The sequence below is a fragment of the Pituophis catenifer genome, unplaced genomic scaffold, assembly GCF_029215685.1.
Source record: "Pituophis catenifer annectens isolate HBS135680 unplaced genomic scaffold, rPitCat1.0.hap2 SCAF_6, whole genome shotgun sequence".
NCBI classification, from domain to species: domain Eukaryota; kingdom Metazoa; phylum Chordata; class Lepidosauria; order Squamata; family Colubridae; genus Pituophis; species Pituophis catenifer.
The window spans coordinates 77135740-77152366 of NW_027256886.1; the positions used below are offsets into that span (position 1 = coordinate 77135740).

General features: G+C 41.0%; 1 protein-coding gene across 2 annotated transcripts; it reads left to right on the forward strand.

Annotated features, from left to right (window-relative positions):
* The first annotated feature begins 2285 nt into the window (after nt 1-2285).
* On the forward strand, nt 2286-16119 carry AIFM2 (AIF family member 2). Of its 2 annotated transcripts, none has more exons than XM_070946359.1 (9): nt 2286-2404; nt 3808-4002; nt 4595-4710; nt 4787-4906; nt 8525-8617; nt 11020-11128; nt 13389-13541; nt 14344-14544; nt 15726-16119. In XM_070946359.1, exons 2-9 carry the CDS (start codon nt 3828-3830, stop codon nt 15878-15880), a joined length of 1122 nt encoding a protein of 373 aa, XP_070802460.1. In that variant the 5' UTR covers nt 2286-2404; nt 3808-3827; the 3' UTR covers nt 15881-16119. The 2 variants fall into 2 exon arrangements, with proteins under 2 accessions (XP_070802460.1, XP_070802461.1); XM_070946360.1 differs by lacking the exon at nt 2286-2404 and adding an exon at nt 2461-2553.
* The last annotated feature ends 508 nt before the right edge of the window (nt 16120-16627 follow it).

Consider the following 16627-nt stretch of genomic DNA (forward strand, 5'->3'; position numbering starts at 1 on the left):
TGCACCACCAAGGCTTTTGCTGCTTAATATTGCTGCTTATGAGCAAATGGAATGAAAAATTTGGACCCTCTAACCAAGGCACAGGAGCTATTTTATCGCCCTGGGGGAAAAAAAGCCATAAACTGGCGATTATTCAGAGACAGTATCTGATTTCAGTCCTCAACCTCACCTTTTTGTTTTCTTATATATTATTTTTCCTTGTAACCTAATAAAGTTTTATTTTAAAAAAGATAATGCAAGCACACTGTTTTCAGGAAAATATTAATGGAATGAAGCAATGCTAGTCCATCTCATTTCTCTAAAGAGTTTTCTTTCCTAAAGCGGTCTGTCCTTCATTAGGTTGCTGTGCAAATAAAAAGAGGAATCTTGAGAAGAGTAGGATAAAATTGCAATAGCCAACAAAGAATCCCGCTGATTTCCCCTGTTCCCCCATCTTGTGAACATCTGTTCTGGGTGACATGTATTTTTGTTGAAGTTTTGCATCAAAGTGCTGACCTTTAACATCGTTTTCCTCAGTCTAAACTATGCAGTGTGCAGAAAGGCAAAGGTTCCCCTCGTATATATGTGCTAGTCGCTCCTGACTCTAGGGGGCGGTGCTCATCTCCGTTTCAAAGCTGAAGAGCCAGCGCTGTCCGAAGATGTCTCTCCGTGGTCATGTGGCCGGCATGACTAAACGCCAAAGTCGCATGGAACACTGTTACCTTCCCACCAAAGGTGATCCCTATTTTTCTACTTGTATTTTTTTCGTGCTTTCAAATTGTTAGGTTGGCAGAAACTGGGACAAATAACGGGAGCTCACCCCGTTATGCGGCACTAGGGATTCGAACCGCTGAACTGCCAACCTTTCAATCGACAAGCTCAGTGTCTTAGCCACTGAGCCACTGTGTCCCTTGATGCAGTGTGCATAGTGTAATGCAGATGACCATATTTATAAATGAGTAAAATGGCTCTTGGACTTTTCCTAACTAATCTGATTCCCTCTTCCATACAATTCAATGTTACCGCATTTCCTTCTAGACTAGAGGCTGGCTGGGGAATTCTTGGAGTTGAACTCAACACAGTTTAAAGTTGCTTAGATTGAGAAACACTGTTCTAGAGAGAATAATGGCTCCCAAGCTTTTGACTTTTTGTATCTAAATGTTATTTAACCTCTACATACATGAACATGTTGTCCGAGCTCTCCATGTCTCCAGAAACAATGAAGAAAAAAAAGCCGCCATCAACAAAAGTTCAGAACGCGTATTTTCCCAGCGGCAGGGCAAAACGCACCTTCCTTAATGAGAAGCGCTAAACCAGTTCAATGAATTTATACAAAATATGATGGTTGCTATGGTTATGCAATGGGGTGCGGTGGCTCAGTGGCTAAGATGCTGAGCTAGTCGATCTAAAGGTTGGCAATTCAGCGGTTCGAATCCCTAGTGCCACATAATGGGGTAAGCTCCTGTTCCTTGGTGGGTTTCAGCAGGTTCTGACCAGTTCTGGAGAACCGGTAGCGGAAATTTTGAGTAGTTTGGAGAACCGGTAGTAAAAATTCTGACTGGCTCCCATATATTCTCTGCCTTCCGAGTCCCAGCTGATCAGGAGAAAATGGGGATTTTTCAGTATCCTTCCCCTGCAGTGTGGTGGGAAGGGAGATTTTACAGCATCCTTTCCCTGACATGCCCACCAAGCCACACCCACCAAGCCATGCCACGCCCACAGAACCGGTAGTAAAAAAAATTTGAAACCCACCACTGGCTCCAAGTGTCTCTACTTTTTGCCTCTAGCACTGCCTGCCTCCGACGTACGTAAATTAGAATAAAATTATCCAAAAGATGAGAAAACATTAACATGGCTATATAGCTGTAATCTGATCTTTTCCCATATTATTCGCATTTCTGTGGACAGCCCATGTTCTCTGCCTCTCTAGACTGAAAGTCTTCAGGCGGATCACCAGGGGAGAATCAAAAGAAACGCCCGACGAACTCCGGGGTATCATCTAGTCGTTCGCGGTTTTACCGAGATCGCAGCCTTCTCGTGCGAACGACGACCTTGTGCGCCGTTCACAATCGCGGCCAAAAGCTGCCCTCAAAACTGGAGATGGGGGGAGAACCTCAGGTACCTCCTGGGAAAATCCGGGAAGTTTCGCTTCAGTTTGAGGCTGCGATTCACCAGAGGTCCGCTAGATGGCAGAGCGGAGCTGAAAGGGAGGAGGGGATGAACCGGTTGCGCCATCAGCCACGCCAAGAGACTACATAATGAAACCCGTTGCTTGGCGGTTTCCTCAGTGGGGCAAAAAAAAAAAAAAAAGAAAGAAGAAGTCAGATCAGCCTCTCCAACTTTCCGCGAGTCATTCCCGGAAGCTGTTCTCGTGGAGCGGTTTGGACTCTCCTGCTGCGCACTGGGGGGAAAGCGAGGAGTTTAGGCAAGAGCCCTGCGCGTTTCTTCCTTTTGCAACGCAGCTTTTCTCTCCGACCGTTTCTCCAGCGGAAGATCGCGGGGGAGAGAAGCGCGCTTTCCTCCCGCAGAGCATCCTGAACGGCGGAGAGAAAACGCGACGGAGCTGGGAAGCAGGTTTGATTTAGGAGCTCCATCTTGCTGTTTGGAAACGCTCGTGGTCCGATCCACGGCATAGTAATGGCGTGTCTCTCCGCTCCAGTTTCTTCAGTAAACCCCCGTGGCTTGTTTTGGTGTCCTACCCAGAACCCAGCTCACAAACCACAAGGTGGAGGGGTCAATCTAAGCGAGCCATACCATGGTTGTGTGCACAATCCTGGCTTGACCCGCAGCATGATCTTGTGTGCTTCCTCTGCTCTAGTTTCTTCAGTAAACCATGGTTGGTTGGTTGGTTGATTAGTTGGTTTGGTTGGTTGGTTATGTTTGGTTTGGTTGGTTTGGTTGATTGATTGGTTGGTTTGGTTGGTTGATTGGTTGGGTTGGTTGGGTTGGTTATGTTTTGTTTGTTTGGTTTGGTTGGTTGATTGGTTGGTTTGTTTGGTTGGTTATGGTTTGTTTGGTTGGTTTGGTTGGTTTGGTTGATTGGTTGGTTTGGTTGGTTGGGTTGGTTTGGGTTTGGTTGTTTGGTTTGGGTTGTTTGGTTGTTTGGGTTATTTGGTTTGGGTGGGTGGGTGGATGGATGGGTGGGTTGGTTTGGGTTGGTTTGGGATGGGATGGGTTGGGTTGGTAGGTTGGGTGAGTGGGTAGGTGGGTTGGGTCGTGTTAGTAGCAGTGGTGGGTTCCTCCCGGTTCGGTCTGGTTCGGCTGAGCCGGTAGCGGTGACGATATGACATCACCAAACCGGTTCTCCGCCCTCCCCCCCAACCCCCCCACATTATTCTTACCTTTTATTTGGTCCCACCCCCAATCTATTGCTGCCTCCTGAGTCCCAGCTGATGACTAGAGGTAAAAAAACTATTTAAACTCTTGCTAGGGGGGCTTCAAAGGGCTGTCCTACAGCTGATCAGTGTTAAAAGTAAACAAATGAGTCGTGTCATAAGTGCAAGGACTGGTCGTAAGTGCGAGGACCTTCCAGAAATGACTCTGACCAGCTAGCCACGCCCACCTAGTCACATGACCTCCAAGCCACACCCACAAAATAAGCCACGCCCACAGAACCGGTAGTAAAAAAATTTAGAACCCACCCCTGGTTAGTAGGTTGGTTGGTTGGTTTGGTGTCCCACCCAGAACCCCACACCCCAACCTCATGGTAGAGGGTGAACCTCATGGTGGAGTCCATTCTTGCAGGAGTAAACTCGGCCAATGGCTAGATCAGCTAGAAGGCGTGTGTAAGCAATGGTCCACATCTCTGTCTCTTTCCTTCTCCTTCAGTTGCTGCTGTGTGATTCAGGATGGGATCGAAACTCTCCGTGGATGATTCTGTCCGTGTCGTCATAGTTGGAGGCGGCTTCGGAGGGATGGAAGCTGCCCGCCTCCTGCAGGAATGGGGGATCCCCTTCATCTTGGTGGACATGAGAGATTCCTTCCATCACAATGTGGCTGCCCTGCGGGCTTCTGTACAGTATGGTAACTTTTCGTGTTGGGATTTCCTTCATTTCTCTTGAGCTGTCTTTTCCCCCAACTTGGGACTTATCTAGATATATTGAATTATAACCTGCTTTAATTCTAATATGTTTGTAACTGCAGAGATCTGGAAGACACCAGTTGGTGAAAAGTTTCTTTTAGGAACAGTTGGGTAATCTCCGGCTTCATGGGATTGATTTGATGGTTCTCCAGATGTTGGGAAAAACAAATAAAATATCAGGGCAAATTAGAGTAGCAAAGGTCCATTTATTTGTGTAGATTGGACCAGCGGTTCTCAAACTGGAATACTTATACCACTAGTAGGACTCAGAAGAAGTTACCTAGGTGGGACACGTTAATCATTTACTCTGGTTTTATTTATGCCTTGAAAGCTTACCATAAATGTGCAAATATTGCAGATACATTTCTCATTAATATTGTTTGCTGTTATTACCAGACATTAATTGATGAGGTTTAAGATACGAAATTTGAGAACCTGTAAACTTTAGATGTGTTAAAAGTTTTCTGTAGGTTCCTGACTCCTTGGTCTTTATGTATAATTAATTGATTCAATTTTCTATGCATAATTTTGTAGGATTTGCAAAAAAAACCTTTATCTCCTTCTTTGAGACCTTCAGAGAGAGTTTCCAGCAGGGAAAAGTAGTTGGGATTGATTTGGAGAAACATCAAGTCCTACTGAACGATGGTAAAGTGAGTGCCTCTAAATTAAATGCGTTCATTGTGAAAGAGTACACAACTGCAGCTTCATTCTAATATTCTTTCTTAGGTGCTTTCATTTTCTCACCTGATCCTGGCCACCGGGAGTGAAGGGCCTTTTCCTGGGAAGTTTAATGAACTTGTTAATATGGAGATGGCTATTCAGGCTTATGAGAACATGGTCAAGGAGGTGGGTATGATTGGTAGAAGTGAAAGGAGTGTCCTTTGCTTACTTTTGTTTTCCTGTGAAGTGTGTATTAGTAAATTTCTTGGTAGGGACCATCTGTGGCTGGTTTATGGTATTTATATAATGCCTATTATTCATTCCGATAAATTTTTGGTTTAGGAATATATTTTTAAAAATATGACTTGGGCTTACAAATTAGCCAACTCATCACATTTGCCAGGCAGATAAGAATCTTGGCCTGTGGTTAAGATTGCTAACGTATTAGTAATATTATTACTGCTACTATTATAAGAAGTTTAACTGGTCTTCTGCCCACCTCACTTGGAAATCTGCCCTTTTTTCCATCGGTTTATAAAATATCCTTTCCTTTTTTCTTTTTTTTTTAAATTTTTATTATTAAAGAATTACGGTACAATTGCACTATTTCCGGTTACATGGTGTTAATATATATCTACAGTTATACCTTTGCATTCTCAAAATATCCTTTCCTATTCTCAAAACAGCCTTTTTAGTGGCATCCATAAAAAAGGATTAGAAATAGGATTTTTTTTTTTTAAGTGGGAGCATTACTTTGATGACTGAAGGTCACATAAAACATTAATTTTATGGGAAAGAGAATGGTTACTTAAATTAATTACAATGTTTTTAATTACAATGTAATTACAATGTTTGCTAACTTGGAGATAAATTATTTTGAATGAATTGCAGGCTATTTCTCAACACATGTAGCAGTGGTGGCTTCCTCCCGGTTCGGCCTGGTTCTCCCGAGCTGGTAGCAGTGACGATATGATGTCACCGAACCGGTTCTGCCCCCCCTGCGGCCCCCACCACCTCCTGCATTATTCTTACCTTTTATTTGGCCCCACCCCCAATCTATTGCTGCCTCCTGAGTCCCAGCTGATGGCTAGAGGGGAAAAAACTGTTTAAACTCTTGCCGTGGGGCTTCAAAGGGCCGCCCTACAGCTGATCAGTGTTAAAAGAAAACAAATGAGTAGACCAGTGCCTGCAAAAATACATGAGTAAAGATCAGTGCCTGCAAAAATAAATGGGTAGACCAGTGCCTGCAAAAAATAAATGGGTAGATCGGTACAGCTCTGCAAGCAGTTAAAAGCCTAGTAGACCAGTACCTCTGCTAAATCCTAAATAAATGTCACATGACCATCAAGCCACACCCACAAAATAAGCCACACCCACAGAACCGGTAGTAAAAAATTTTAGAACCCACCCCTGACATGTAGGTAGAACTATAGCAGAAGATTCTCTGTTGTTTCATAACAGAAGTCAAGAGTTCTGTAGTGCCTGAAATATTCTAAATTGGGTAATGAAAATTCAGCTTAGAAAATGTATATAATCACCCAATTCATGTAATCATAACTCTGAACTAGGGACATCAAACTAAAAAAAAAAAAAAAAGGTGACCGACCTAAATTTAATCTTGCATCATTATCCAGGGACATGTATATTTATCTTCATTCGTAAAAAATAAAATAAAATACAGGTCGTCCTCAACTTACGACCATTCCTTTAGTGACCCTTCTGACTTACAACATTGAAAAAAGTGACATGGCCATTTTTCACACTTATTACCGTTGCAGCATCCCCACGGTCACATGATCAAAATTCAGCTTCCTGGTTCATATTTATGACGGTTGCAGTGTCCTGGGGTCATGTGATCAATTTCGCGACGTTTTGACAAGTCAATGGGGAAGCTGGATTCACTTAACAACCATGTTACTAATTTGAAAACGGCAGTGATGCACTTAACAACCGTAACAAATAGGGTCAAACAACAGAAATTTTGGGCTCAATTTTGGTTGCAAGTCGAGGACCACTTGTAAACTATACAAAATCCAAGAAAAGAAACAAAATCTAAAGCCAATATATCTAATTTTGCTCAACCTGGAAAACTCCGTGAGGCTGAGGTTGAGAAATTGCCAGCCGGGCAGGAAGGAAGAGTCAAGCAAGGGCCTAGTTTGGTATTCCTTGTGCAGTCACAAGTGACCTAAGCTTGACCTCCTGCAAGGTCCATGAAGCCTTATCTGGCCATTCCCAGGGGAAGGCAAGGGGAGATTCTTGTAATAGAAGTGGTAGATTATTAATAGAGTTACTGACTTTCGTTATTCATGAGTGGCTCTGGTTGTTTGCAGCTGTCAGTCATCTATTTAAGGTGCCTGAAATCACTGAGTTTTTATTCTGTGTGAGTACATTTAGGTTTATATCAGTGGTGAAATTCAAATTTTTTTACTACTGGTTCTGTGGGCGTGGCTTGGTGGGCATGGTGTGGCTTGGTGGGCATGGCAGGGGAAGAATATTGCAAAATCCCCATTCCCTCCCCACTCTTGGGGGAAGGATATTGCAAGATCCCCATTCCCTCTCCACTCCAGGGGCAAGGATATTGCAAAATCCCCATTCCCTCCCCACTCTTGGGGGAAGGATATTGCAAGATCCCCATTCCCTCTCCACTCCAGGGGCAAGGATATTGCAAAATCTCCATTCCCACCCCACTCTGAGGCCAGCCAGAAGTGGTATTTGCTGATTCTCTGAATTACTCAACATTTCCGCTACCGGTTCTCCAGAACCTGTCAGAACCTGCTAGATTTCACCCCTGCTTTATATCGTATCAGCATACTTCATTTATGCTGAAGATGCCACTTTGGTGTGTGGAAGTGAGGAAGACCAATTTTATTACTGACAAGCAGGGTGAAATATTATCCATCATATCAATTCCACTATTATCTCCAGTGTGACTATTGCCAATTGGAGCCACTTTAAGATAGTCAAGCTGTAAGTGTGACTACACAGAGACAGGTCTAATCTAATGCAATACGCCCCACCCCCTGTATTTGTTATATAGAGCATAATGCTTGCAGTTAGAATTTATGAGAAAGCGCAGGTTAGACATATCCATTAGCCTTGGGAATTTTGGATCATGTGGTTGAACATAGAATAGATCATATATCCTGAATGAAGAAACAGACTTTTTGATCAGGGCTGCCAAGGATTTCTAAGTATCGGTTCTCTTTCTTAGTTAGAGAAAGTATCCCTATTGAAATAACTTCTCCAAAGTCATATACCGTATTTTTCGGAGTATAAGATGCACCGGAGTATAAAACACAGCTTAGTTTTTGGGGAGGAAAATGGGGGGGGGGGAAATCTGCCTACCAGGTATTCATCTGGCTAGCATCCTTAGTCTGGTCAGCTTCAGCACATTAGTTTGCTGGTTTTTATTCCCTTGCTTGGGGATAAAAAACAGCTTCTAAAGCACAGCTGATCTTTGGAGAGAGAAGCAATGAGAAAAGCAGGCAAACCACAGAGATTGCTTCACTCATTAGCGCCTCGTTAGGGCTGAAAAAAAGCTGAAGCACAGCTGAAAGTCGGAGGGAACAGGCAAAGCCCGGAAGATAACTTCACTTGCTTCACTCGCTAGCACCTAGTTAGGGCTGAAAAAAAGCTTCAAAAAAGCTACATTTGGAGTATAAGATGCACCCAAATTTTCAGCCTCTTTTAGGGTGGGAAAAGTGCGTCTTATACTCCAAAAAATACGGGTATGTATTATCTGAAGTAATGGAATCCTGAACAATATAACTCCATCTTGTTTTTTTTCCCTTTGGGTCTTAAAAGTTGGAAAAAGCTGAGCGGGTGGTAATCGTAGGTGGTGGATCTGCTGGGGTTGAAATGGCTGCAGAAGTTAAGACGACATATCCTAACAAAGAGGTACGAAGTAACATCCTGTCACTCGGTCATTATGTTATTGTTTTGAAAGTTAAAATTCCTTGTTATCCAGGGTCAACAGAGACTAAATGATCAGCTACAAACTCTTGAGTTGACAAAAAAATGGAATAGATTGGATGCATTTTTGAGATACTGCCAAATATCATACATGTATGAATTATATCAATTCAGTTTCTAAAGCTTCTCGACTTTTATAAAATCTTAGAATCTGTAATTTGGTATCCAATTGTGCTTGTCTGGAAATCTCTGTGGAGGCTAAATTTGTCTTTACATGTGAACTGCATGTGGTGTAAATGCCTTGTCAGAGCTTCAAAGGTTTGGGAAAATATACGGGAGCAAGCTGTGGGGGAGCAGCTATGTTGCCTGATCCAATTTGGGTTTTTTAGAATGTGAGAGGAGTGTAGCTTTATTTATCTATATTTCAAATTTAGAGTCCACCCATTTCATTCACAGAGCAACTCTGAGCAGTATATAGTTCAAATCATAAAAACCATATAAAAGTCATTTTTCAATAGGAGGCCCTTAAGACAAGAATAGAATACTTGTTATTCTATTAAAATAACAAGAGTTGAAAAAGGGTTTTAACAGAGTTGGAAGGGACCTTGTATGTCATCTAGCCTAACCACACACCCCGAAGCAGGAGACCTTACACCATTTCTGATAGATGGCAGTTCAGTCTCTTCTTGAAAGCCTCCAGTGATGAAGCTCTCACAACTTCTGAAGGCAACTTCTGTTCCATTGGTTGATTGCTCTCACTGTCAGAAAATTTCTCCTTATTTCCAGGTTGAATCTCTCCTTGTTCAGTTTCCATCCATTGTTCCTTGTCTGGCCTTCAGGTGCCTTGAAAAATAGCTTGACCCCCTTCCTCTCTGTGGCAGCCCCTCAGATATTGGAACACTGCCATCATGTCTCCCCTGGTCCTTCTCTTCTCCTCAGTAGACTAGTCAGGCCCAGTTCCTGCAACCGTTCATTCTATGCTTTAGCCTCCAGTCCCCTAATCATCCTGGTTGCTCTTCCCTGCACTCTTTCTAGAGTCTCAACATCTTTTTTTATAGTGTGGTGACCAAAACTGGATGCAGTATTCTAGGTGGTTGAGTGGTCTTCAAGGCAGGAGCCAATCCCAAAGTTGTGTGTGGAGCCCCATGTGATTCAGCAGAGCTAGGTCTCCAAACTCTTCCAAAAGGCCAGGAGAGTGGGAGGGAGGCTGCTTCTTTTTTGGGGTGGGGAGTATATTCCCAAAGGGTGGGAATGACAGGCGAGAAGGCTGTCTTCCTACCCCCTTACTGTACTTCAACACCGTCTCACTATTTATTTACCAAACACTGACAACCAATTGTATTGTCATTTTTTCAAGCAGCAAGCCACCTGAAAAGAGTGATCAGTAAAGACTAGGATAAAGTAGTTGACAAAAGCAAAAAACCGAGGCTGATTTGTGTTTAAAACTTGTGAATGCTTTTATCTGTACTTTGTTTTGGAATGGATAAATTTTCTGTGAACTCTCTTCCCTTTCAAATGTCTGGCTTGATAGATACATGCTATTCTTTAGGTGTCTGCATGCAACAATTTCTCTTCATTATTAGCCAAAAATATTTGGTAATAAATAGCAAAGACATAGTTTGCAATGTTGTCAGAACTTTCTTGCTTACTTTCAGACTTTTTGGAAACATCTGGTCAATGTAGAACAACAATAATTATTTCATGTGTTCTAGCTACATTCTTCTTCTTCTTCTTCTTTTTTTTTTTTTTACTTTTTTTACTTTTGGTTTGCTCCTAGTTCTGGACTGATTACAGTCCTTAGCATGCCACCCAAGAGAGAAGTCTTAAAAAATATAGCTCCCCATATTTTAGGAGAGTTCTACCAGACTTACTTTCAAGTAAAAATTTGTAGGACTGGAGACTAAAACTTAATAGATGTGAATACTAATGTCCATTTTTCCTGCTATCCACTTTGCTAATTATTAGTGTAATTCTTGTGAGTAAACTGAATTATAAAGGGACCTGAATAAAGCTTCTCATTTAAGGCAGAAACATCCAATCCATTGTCTTTTTTGACTATTGGAATTTCTGGCCCATAACATTTAAGCTTCATCTCTTTACCAAAATGTTGCAGAATTTGATGGACATCTGAATTTAGCTTCAGGAAAAACACTAGCCGCCTCACAGTGAAGTTACACCACGGCATCTGGAAAATTACCGTACATGGCTTTCAATGGCAAAAAAAGGATCTACATAGTTGGCTGGGGAATTCTAGAAGTTGAAATCCACAAGTTTTTAAAGTTGCCAAGGTTGGGCACCTCTGATCTACAATAATCTTGCAATATGGCAATGGGATGTTTGCTAAATAAATTTCACCAACTTGAGCATATTAATATTTATGTTCTCAGGTCACACTTATTCATTCAAAAATGGCATTGGCAGACGACGGACTTCTTCCCAGAGTCAGGGAGGCAGTGAAGGAGACTCTTACACAGGAGGGAGTGCATCTCTTGTTGGGTATCGAATTTTGTTATTGGTCTAACATTTTTTCAATGTCACTAAACCCTAAAGATGGCCTTTTCCAGGGATAGGGAACCTACATCAAGGTTGCCTGTCGCTGGAGGCTTTGATTTTTGCTGTGCATTTAAAGGGATATATACTGTATTTGGCCTAAAAGAACGTATCGCTGGCAGATTACCAGGGATTAGAGGCAGATTTATTTGACATTTTAAAAATTCTACTTTTAATACCTTGGTGAGATTAAAAAGAAAATAAACGTTTTGAACCAAGTTTGAAATCTATCAGGTTCTGACAGGTTCTGGAGAACCGGTAGCGGAAATTTTGAGCAGTTCGGAGAACCGGTAGCGGAAATTTTGAGCAGTTCGGAGAACCGGTAGCGGAAATTTTGAGCAGTTCGGAGAACCGGTAGCGGAAATTTTGAGCAGTTCGGAGAACCGGTAGCGGAAATTTTGAACAGTTCGGAGAAATGGTAGCGGAAATTTTGAGCAGTTTGGAGAACTGGTAGCGGAAATTTTGAGTAGTTCGGAGAACCGACAAATGCCACCTCTGGCTGGGCCTAGAGTGGGATGGGAATGGAGATTTTGCAATATCCTTCCCCCAGGAGTGAGGAGGAATGGGGATTTTTCAGTAACCTTCCCCTGGAGTAGGGTGGGAATGGGGATTTTTCAGTATCCTTCCCCTGCCACACCCACCAAGCCACGCCCACAGAACCAGTAGTAAAAAAATTGGATTTCACCACTGCTTTGAGCCTAAAGGCATAAAAAAAGACATGAGGCATACAAACAATATAGCTTGCACGTTATTGTCTACCTAAGATAGGATCTAGATATTTCTAGGCACATTAGTCAAACGTAATTACTGTAACTACTGTAGTGTGTTTAATGCGTTTGCTGCTGTACGTTTTATAGATTTGTAAGTTTATAGACTTGTAGGTCCATCTTCACATCGAGGCATGTAATGTTTTCTGCATGATGAAAAATATCTCTTTTTAAAACTGGCCTGTACATGTTAGATGTTAAAGACCGGTTGGCAGTTCCATTTCATATGGATTGTGGGAGCCCAGGAAGAGATAAAAGTTCTTTAAGGAGTAGCAATGGCTATAATGTGCATGCTTGCACATGCTCTGAATACTTTTTCCCTGTTGAATTTCAATAACTGTACAGTCATTAGATGTCCTAGTAAACTGCCTTTACATTGATTTTTTTTTTCCAGGCGAAGTACTGTAAGTTAGAAGAGCCATAGAACTGATTCGTTTTCCCTTTTTTTCCAATTTCATGACATTTATGCCCTCTTTCTGCCTTTGATGATACATCAGGAAGATCAAATAGGGTACAGGTAGTCCTTGATTTAAAACAGTTCCCTTGGTGAGCGGTTCAGTGTTAAGAATGGCGCAGCAGACTAAAGTGCTGTTAAGTAGCACCAGCTGCCTGCAATTACTACAAGTTCAAATCTCACCAGGCTCAAGGTTGACTCAGCCTTCCATCCTTTTGAGGTAGGTAAAATGAGGACCCGGATTGTGGGGGCAATAAGCTGACTTTGTATAAAAAAGAACACTGCTGGGGGGGGGGGGGGCGAAAGCCCTACTAAGCAGGTATATACAAAAGTATGAAGGCTATTGCTTAACGCATTGTAAGCTGCCCCGAGTCTCCGGAGAAGGGCGGCATATAAATCGAACCAATCAATCAATCAATCAATAAGAATGGCATCATGTTTTGCGATCTTCTGCAAGCAAAGTGGGGAAGCCAGACTCACTTAATTGCAGGGATTCACTTTAACGACTGTGGCCAGGAAGTTCATAAAATGGGCCAAAATGGGCATAATGGCTGCCTTGCTTAGCAAGAGTTTGGGATTCAATTGTGGCTGTAAGTCGAGGATTACCTGTAGTAGATAGCCCTGGATTCGAAACTTTCTCAGTTTTTTCATGATCACCTTTTTTCTTGCTTTGTCTAAGGCCAACAGAACTCATAATTGGCAATGCCTTGCCATCTACTTTTGCCATCCTAACAGGATAATCTAATCCACTGCTTTAATTTGAAGTGCATCAGCTAAAGCTGCTTGTTATATTTTGCATGAGTGAAGAGAAACAAATTGCTTTGCTTTATAATCAGGAGAGACAGACAGCATTAAAGGATGGAAAGCTGACTGTTTTTAATTAATAGAGAATTAAAATTAATCAACAAGCTCTTAAAGCCGAAGTGGGTATTATACCTTCAGAGTTCAGTGAAATGCAATGTCTGCTTTTTGGTTCCCCTAATAGATCAGAGAGTTTCTAATCTCCATATGCTGTATTTTAACCAATTCAAGGAGAACATGATGGTGAAGACTGATAAAGGTACAGAGGTTACTGCGGATCTGGTGATTCTGTGCACTGGAATAAAAATAAACTCTTCAGCATATAGCAGCGCATTCAGTAAGTTAATTTCCCCTTACCCTTATTCTGTCCACAAATTTCTTAATTTATGCAGTTTCCACATTCTGTTTCAAATCCTAGTTCTCATTCTTTATCAATACTTCAGTAATTTTTAAAAATCTTTAATTTTAATACTGCAACCTTTTTAAACAAAGTTTGAAGATTATTCATAGGGTTGGCTCTTTCATGAAATAAGTAAGTTTTTTCATCACAGATATCTATGACATGGCAATATTATATGCATGTAGCTTGGTGTTAAATGCAATAAGGTTTAAGAGCCAGTTTGGTGTTGTAGTTAAGGCACTAAGCAGGAAAGCAAGAGACCAGGAGTTCAAGTTCCGCTTTAGTCAGCTGGTTAAACATTCTCTCAGGATAAAAGAGGAGGAAGGTATTGGATGTTTGCCGCTTTGAGTTATTTGTACAAATAATAAAAAGCAGGATACAAATAAATAAAAGCATTTACTTGAGCAGATGTATGTATGTATGTATCTATGTATGATGCATGGTCGTAGGGTATAAAACAAGCATGGTGATCTTTGTTTAAATAGCTGTGATTGTGATTCATGATCCAACCCATTTTTCAAAATTGAGGCTTCCACCGAATAAAGTAGGCAAACATAAAATAACCGCCATAACCATTTTATGTGTATCTCAGGCTTCCTCTTGTTTGGAATACAAATAGGGTATTTTTTTAATACTACAAAATCAAAAGAACGATGACCCATGCAATACCATACATAGTACATGTAGCTTTTTGCTAGCCTTTGACATTCATAGATGATTTCCTTGTGTCCATGCTTAGGAGACCAGCTGGCAAATAATGGTGCTTTGAAAGTGAATGACCACCTTCAGGTTGTGGGATGTGACAACATCTATGCCATTGGTGACTGCACAGATGTGAGAGAACCAAAGTTGGCGTATCATGCTCAGCTCCATGCAAACGTTGTGGTGACCAATATTATCAACAGCCTGACTCAGAAGCCTCTGAAAACCTATAAACCAGGTCAGACTATGAATTACATCTTTAGTGCCTTTCTGAAGTGTACATCCTTAACTAAAATGCAACAAGTATTTCCCCGTATCTAAATCTAAATCCAATTCTAACAGTATTTTGAAGCTAATATCGCAGAGAGATAATTAGATCTGGTACACTCTTGTGTTGTTGTTTTGTACAATATTTTTTTCAATCCGTTTCCTAATCAGGATGGATGTTGTATTGGAAAATAGAATAATCAATACGTAAACCAATTGTTGGCATGGATTAGTATACTCTACAGTGTTTTACTCAGTATTTATATAACAGCACTGCTATTTACTGAAATACTCAATTATAAATAGCATGTAGCAATTTTTTTTTTTAAAAAGCAACATGCTCCCTGGAAATACCTTCTAAGTTTCTAAAGAGAAAATTAAAAAAAAAACATTTTTTTTATTTGATTTATATGCTGCCCTTCTCCGGAGACTCAGGGCGGCTTACAATGCGTTAAGCAATAGCCTTCATTCTTTTGTATATTTTATACAAAGTCAGCTTATTGCCCCCACAAACTGGGTCCTCATTTCACCTACCTTAGAAAGGATGGAAGGCTGAGTCAACCTTGAGCCTTGGAGAGATTCGAACCAGCAGAAATTGCAGGCAGCTGTGTTAATAACAGGGTGCACTAAACCACTGTACTATCAAGGCTCTTAAAATTAAAATAATTAAATAATTAAAATAATTAATACAAACACTAAAGTAATGCAAGTACTGTTGGTGCTTCAGTCTAATATTAGGAGCCCCGGTGGCGCAGCAGACTAAAGCACTGTTATTAACATCAGCTGCCTGCAATTACTGCAAGTTCAAATCTCACCAGGCTCAAGGTTGACTCAGCCTTCCTTTCTAAGGTAGGTAAAATGAGGACCCAGACTGTGGGGGCAATAAGCTGACTTTGTATAAATATACAAAAGTATGAAGGCTATTGCTTAACGCATTGTAAGCTGCCCTGAGTCTCCTGAGAAGGGCAGCATATAAATCAAACCAATATATATATAAATTAGGCTTGATTAATACTTTTCAGGAAATTACACAAGCTTTCCAACTGTGGAAACTGAGTTACTATAGCCAAATGTACTCTGGCAAGTCCAGATGCCGAGACAGATAACAATTTTGTTTCTTCTTTTGTAAATAATCTTGTGTTTCCTCTTTAGGATCGCTTACCTTCCTGATCTCCCTGGGAAGTAATGATGGAGTGGGACAAATCAATGAATACTATGTAGGACATTTTTTAGTGACTGTTCTCAAAAGTAAAGATCTTTTCATTTCAAAAAGTTGGAAGAAGATGCATCAGCACATGCCATGCTAGAAAAGGAACTGCTATAAACAAAAACAGAACTGATGGTACCTGTGATGAATTAGTAATGTGTATTTTGCCTCTATTAAATCATAATTACCTTTAGGAAACTAAGCATAAAACCTAGATTGTATCAGTAGACCTTGGCAGAAACTGTATTTCACATTAGACTTTGGAGTTGGTTTGTATGTTGTTAATTAGCTAACATGGATATGGTAAAATTGATATGAATTAAATTTTGAATGGAAGAATTGATTATCATGCAAGTGTAGAACTCAAAACAAAGTTTAGGCTCAGAATTTTTCAATCCCAGATATATTTACACAGTGCACACATATTGGTGTGCTATGGCCTGTATAAGCACTCTTAAATGTTCTTTAGCACTTTAATTCAAATGCTTATGGGAAAAGAGTTAATGATGGGGAAAAATACCTGAGCCCTTAAGGTTGAGGAAAAAATAGAGCTGTAACTAGCACTGAATATACTATTAAGGGGCCTCCCTGTGCTAAACCAGTATTCTGTACAATAGTATTTAATTGTCCTTCCTTCCTTCCCTTCCAGTCCTTTCCTCTCCATCATTTATTCTTGCAAGATTCTCTAATATTTGCTTGTACTAGTAAAGTTGAAGAGACCAAAGCCAGTCTTGCAGAGCTCCCCCTTCCTTTGGTAAATACTAATTGCAATGTTGAATTTGAGAACATTAACAGAACCGTCGTCTTCTTCCAAGAAACATCTTACTTCTGAAGCCACTTTAAATTT